This window comes from Diadema antillarum, unplaced genomic scaffold (assembly GCF_040938485.1).
Source record: "Diadema antillarum isolate AM-2024a unplaced genomic scaffold, OU_Dant_1.0 seq00001921_RagTag, whole genome shotgun sequence".
Classification (NCBI taxonomy): Eukaryota; Metazoa; Echinodermata; class Echinoidea; order Diadematoida; family Diadematidae; genus Diadema; species Diadema antillarum.
The window spans coordinates 496877-503164 of NW_027272584.1; the positions used below are offsets into that span (position 1 = coordinate 496877).

Genomic DNA, 6288 nt, shown 5'->3' on the forward strand with positions numbered 1-6288 from the left:
ACGTTTCATCTCCCGAAGTACATAATTCCGGCAATGTCTCGAAGATTTGGCGAGGAGATGTTAACGTTGAAGTTATATCTTTCTTTCAAACATTATTAGCCCTGCGTAGCACACTCACCTTTAGTGCGTCTGTCCCCATCCGTTAATATCTCTAGCGCTCCCTGGGTGAGCTACCCTCATCGACCTACCCTCAGTGTGAACAATGAGCGACATCGATCTTGACCTATTTGAAGACTTGCCGAGTATAAAGACCGAGTAAAGAATGCACATAAAGACAGAGACTGAGATGCTTGCCTCGACCTGGGACGTATTGGTTCCTTTACTTTGGTTTCTGAAAGCAGAAAATTAAGAAGAAGAAGAAGAAGAATTGGAAATAATATTTGCATTTCATTGCTATTTCTACGTGTTTCCGCTACAGCAAGACTCGGAGGATAACGCGGACAGTATGAATATATTACGCAAACAAAGTCTTGTTCGTCTCAAGCCGAATCAGCGTCTGTGTTTGGTGGTCTGTCTTGTTGCCTTTGTGTTTATATCTTGTGCTCTCATCTCGGGTCAAAACAGTCATCTCGACCGATTAAAGTTGAGCGTCGTGGGTCCCAGTGAATCACAGACCCGATTTCGACAGAGGAACAGTGAGCGCGATAAGGGTATCTACATGTACCTCCAAGAACCGATCGACGATCACAATTACCAATATTTCCATAACCCTATAGACACCTGCATGAGGAAAGAAGGACCTTCGGATGTTTTCATTCTTATTCTGGTTATATCGTCACCAGGGAACCATGAGCAACGCCAGCTGATACGCCGCACCTACGGGAGAAACTCGTCCTGGCCCTTCGATAAAAGAGGAGAAATAAAGACTCTCTTCGTTCTTGGAGTCACGGACATCTCCAAGCAGGTTGTCATTGATGACGAGGCCTACCGTTACGGGGACATCGTCCAGGAGAACTTCATAGATAGCTACCACAATCTAACGCGCAAAACTGTGGCGGCGTTTAAGTGGGCCAGCCGATTTTGTCGCCATGCTAACTTTGTCATGAAAATTGATGATGACGTCATGCTACATCAGCAGCGGCTACGGAGAATGCTGCGGAATCAACCAGCCTTGAATTTCTCGGCAGGCGAAGTCATGATTGATACTCCCGTAGTGCGGAATGCCAGCAGTAGCGAAGGTAAATGGTACCTTTCAGAAGAGTATTACCCCAATCAAACTTATCCACCTTACCTGAACGGACATTTGTACGTGCTATCCAGTGATCTGGTGGAAGCTGTTTATCATACTGCCGTCCAGACGCCCCTCTTTCCATGGGAGGATGTTTTTGTCGGAATATGTCTCCAAAAGCTGCGTGTGAAGTTAACACCAATCAGATTTTTCTTACGAGTCAACTATGTTAACTTTGTTGTGAACAATGACACCATGATGGTCTCAAGAATGAGGAATTTTATCGCAGTTGCTGACATTTCCCCATACCTCATGGAGCTGATGTGGTCAGCGCTTCGCGTGGAAACATTTTAGCTCTCCTTCACAACACGGCCCTACACTGAAGTCGTCTTTGCCTAGTAGTAGTAATGATAACCGTACTAGTAGTAGTAGTAGCAGTAGTAATAATGATAATGCTAATGATAGGACTAGTAATAATAGTAATGATAATAATAATGATTCAATTCATGAAATTCTTCCGTCGAGATGCTTTAATTGCAACTGATTGACAAATTGCCCTGCATTGACGTCGATGCAGGGCAATTTGTCAATCAGTTGCAATAAAAATAATGATAACAGTGATGATGATGATGATGATGATGATAGTAATAACAACAATAATAATAATAAGAAGAAGAAGTAGAAGAAGAAAAAGAAGAACTTGATAAGCTTTCCCCTATTTCTGTGAAAGCAAAGTATGTGTGGCAAACTAAATTTTTAAAAAATCAAACAAGACCGTTGTCAACCGCAGAATTTTCAGAATGTTAGAGAGTGCCATGTCAGAAAATACAACGCAGATAGTTTTGCTTTGCTTTACTTTGTTTTTCTTTATATTGACGACATTGTTCAAACAAGAAAAAAAAATCTACGGTTTGCACTTTTTATAAGTCCGTCAAGAGTGAATTTCTGCGAATTTCTGTGAATAACGACGGCTTTCAAATCCAATAATTCAATGTTCACAGAAAAAGGCACAATTATATCAGTAAAGTAATAAAAAGGAGTAAAATATGTGAGAAAAATAGACAATATTTTGTTACTGCTGCCATTTGATGGGAACAATGCAATATGTAGTTTGTTTGTTTTTCTAATTTTGTTTCCAAAGAGGGGATTACATTAACATTCGCCTGTCACCGTATTCCCACAATCAAGTCGCCGGCGAGCCTTAAATCTGTGTAGCGAATGCTGAGACGACTTCTCCTCCTATAATATAGTTTGCATCCGTCGTGGAGCACAGACGTTGAATGGGATGCAAAAACGCGTTTACGAGGAAAGTAAGGAAAAGAAGGATTTGTGCAAGCTTGCAAACTAATCTCCTCGCGGATAACACACAGGAAACAGCCGTTTTGCGCATGTGCAGAACAGCTTTTACTTTTGTTGTTTCATGTTTGTTTGGTTTTTTTTTTTTGCCTACTAGGTTCGTCTTTATGCTCTCGTCGCATGTATTAACCTCGCTACTGTTTGCTCCGTGCATATGAATGACCCCATAATACCTACTGTCTTTCCGTTCTCCCGTTTTATTCCTTCTCTCTCTGCGTATTAGTCCCAGCATCCTCCCTTTATTGTTGTAATCTCAATGTATACAAGCTTTTCTTTTTAGTGATCCCCCTACTGCATTTCCCCAACCATTTTTGCACTCAAATGTTCTACTTATTCAATTCTTATCAAAGTCAATATACCTTGCTTTTTTTATTACGCTGTTATCCTTTTTCCTATTATTTATATTGTATGTACATGCTACTCAAAAAATAATTAGTGCTAATTTTATTAAACTGGAAACGGCGAGGGAAAAAATTATCAGCTTTACCTTTCGTCATCATCAGAGCTAATGACATTTAATGTGAGTTGAATTATCAAGAAAATACTACAGTGTTTATTATGTTGATGAAGTGGTATTATATTGCAAAAGGATAGGCAACCTATCTGTTCAAATGAATTTTGCAATGTAAGCTATTAAACGCAGCAGGTACATAAATGAATTACCACTGGATATAAGTAGGTGTATAAGGTCATGCTCACTGGCATTCGTATAGGTAAAGGTGGGATGATCATTGGTGGGACGATCAAGGTGGGACGATCAAAGTGAACATGGGATGATCAAGGTGGGACGTCATCATTAGGAATAGGTAAAAGATAGGTAAAATGTGTGCATTTGCAATTAAATTTAATTCAATTCAAAATATGCTCATATATCTCAATGAAGGAATGTACATCAAATATAATAAAATGAAGTAGTCATAATATACTTGGATGCAAAGTAAATTAATGTAAACATATAAAACATGGCGGTCTAAATCAATATCAATACAACATGAAGATCATAGAATCGAACAAGTTTACCACTTTAGATATCTTGGTGTTATTTTTTGTAATCTTCTAAAATTTGATAAGCGCAATAAAAACAAACTTGTGGTAAAATGTCAAAGATTATTTGTCATGTAAAGTAAACACTGACCAAGAATGGCACTTACGAATACCTCACCGCTTAATTCCAATGCCTGGATGTACTGGATGCAGATCTTGGTACGCCTCATACGTTATCATTAGGAACATTAAACTGACAATCAGTGTTTCAAAGAGTTTGGTATAAGTTTGGTCTGACATAATCAAGGCTTGAATGACGTCGCTCCAGATAATTTAAAATATTCACCTGCATTAAGAACGACAAAGATATTTACAAGATATGGTGTAACTTATGTCCAATGTATGTCACTATATAAACTCAAAACTAAGTATGAAAAATTATACGAAAAAGAAAAAAAAAATCAGTTTTAACCTTATATGGAAAAATATCCGACATGTCAAAAGTGAAGTGTAATAACATTCTTCGATAAAAAAAAAATATACAAAATCCTCTCCATTAATGGCTTATTTTAATCATACAATTATGTGGTAATAACATCGTTATTTAAGCTAAAACCAACGGATAGTTGAAATATTCTTGTGGTTTGGTGTAAAGTTGGCGTTGATAAGTTATTGGTTACTCAACAAAGAATTTTAAGATATATATGGACCTAATTCATACGCACATACTGATCCACTTTTCTTAGGTGGTATAACATTTTGAAAATAAATGATTTGCAATACTCTGGTGATAATAAGTTTATTTATATCTGTTATTTTCACATGTACATGTACATTATCATTTACATTTTTGTATTCATATACTGTAAATATGTTTGTTACTCTGATACCCCGAGAGGGGTTTGATAGAGTCAATAAAATCTTACAAATCTTACTAATCTTAACGGCTTCACCTGGTTTAGAACTCGTGCATGCTTTCTCCTTCTTTTCTGCTTTCATCAGCACCCGATCCCGCATTCCTATAATCATGACAATAAAGCTGCTATATAATCATGTCGTCATCCTTAATTGTTTCCTGCGATTTGGCATGAATTTAGAAAGTATTCTTGTTACTTACACCAATCACTATCAATGGTGTAACTCCGTTCCCAGTATAACCAAGATGTTCAACAGGAAAAGTCTGAAAATCATCTAGAATTTGTATCCAATGCGGTTTGGAATTCTGCTTTTAAAGATGCTGGGATCAAAATTTGCTATCATTTGATAGGCACAGACGTATGTGTTTATATATAATATATATATATATATATATATATATATATATATATATAATATATATTTCAATGAATTTCAATTTCAATCTATCTTCTGTCACAAGATACAAAGCTAAACTAAACACGAAGGGCACCATGCACAGCGCTCTTCTGAGTTCCCTTTTATGACACAATGTGGACCCCTCGATGACTTTTCTTGTCTGCAATTGTATTGTAGTGTGCGATGTATTGAGTAACCGATCAATTTAATTGATTTCAAGGGGTTCAGGATTACACACGGAATCATCGAAGAGCAAATGATCATTCTTTGTTTTGACAAAAGAACTGGGGGTGGGTGGGGGGGGGGGGGGGGGGGCTACATGTATCTTCAGAAGGAGCTACGTACCGAGTGCCTGCCTCTCTAATTGTTATTCAAAGCGTATTGGAACCAAGTACTGAGTAGTATACAGGCCTACGTTTTCATAGAGCCTATTGCGTAAGCGATATGGCATATTAATTTTGTTTTCACTGATATGAAATTGCTGTCAAGTGGCGGGTTCAGAGGGGGCGCCCCGAATTAGCGCTCCCTCATTATTTTTTGTTAAACAAAAGAAATAACAGGAGAAAAGGGAAAGAGCCCCCCCCCCCACACGCACACACTTTAATTTTGTAAAGGCGCCTCCCCTTGACAGAATTCCTGGATCCCTTACTGTCTACTATCAATACTCACAGCATGCCCTTTGGCGTATGCAGTGTAAAGGAATAGAATCATACACAAATTATTTGCTTTGATGACAGCGAGTTTCTGACAAGCTTTTATCCTTTCTTCAAATATTGGTCCCATCTTGATTCTCCGTAAGCCAATGCTGAATCCGTTATGTGGAAGTGACTTTGAACAGGGAGTAGAACTCTAGGGGTTTTTGTGTGTAATCGACACTGACAACACACTGTCAAAGATAAGGGGAGCAGGATTAAAGGTTTGTGTTGATTTATAATACCCTCAACATCAAAGAAATTGTTCGCAAACTAAATAACAAGAAAAGTACAGGTGATGACGGAATTTCAGTTTTTCTTTAAAAAAATATAATAACTGAAATAATTACTCTCCTTACTTATATTTTCAATCAATCTTTGTTAACTGGAAAAGTTCCTGAAAAGATGAAAATTGCTAGAGTCGTTCCAATATTCAAAAAGGGTGCTAAAGAATCGGTTAGCAATTACCGTCCAATATCTCTTTTAACTTCAATTTCAAAAAAAAATCACAAACGAACTCTTAGATTCCTTATCAATTGCAATATTCTTTCAAATTTTCAGTTTGGATTCAGAAAACAGCATAGCACAACCCACGCTTTGCTAGCTTTCATTGATAAAGTAGCCCATGCTTTAGATGAAGCTTCCCATACCATCGGTGTTTTTCTCGACTTCTCAAAAGCGTTCGATACTATAGACCATGATATTTTGCTTTATAAGTTAAGCCATTACGGCATTCGTGGGACAGCTCTAGATTGGTTTAAAGACTACCTTACT

The 6288-nt window shown here is 37.6% G+C and overlaps 1 protein-coding gene across 1 annotated transcript; it reads left to right on the forward strand.

Annotated features, from left to right (window-relative positions):
- Positions 1-445: 445 nt before the first annotated feature.
- Positions 446-1522, forward strand: LOC139713191 (beta-1,3-galactosyltransferase 5-like). The gene has a single exon (XM_071624938.1). The coding sequence runs from the start codon at positions 446-448 to the stop codon at positions 1520-1522; it is 1077 nt and encodes a 358-aa protein (XP_071481039.1).
- The last annotated feature ends 4766 nt before the right edge of the window (positions 1523-6288 follow it).

What these genes read in the sequence shown, in the direction of transcription:
- LOC139713191 (XM_071624938.1), top strand. Translation starts at nt 446, where the DNA reads ATGAATATATTACGCAAACAAAGTCTTGTTCGTCTCAAGCCGAATCAG.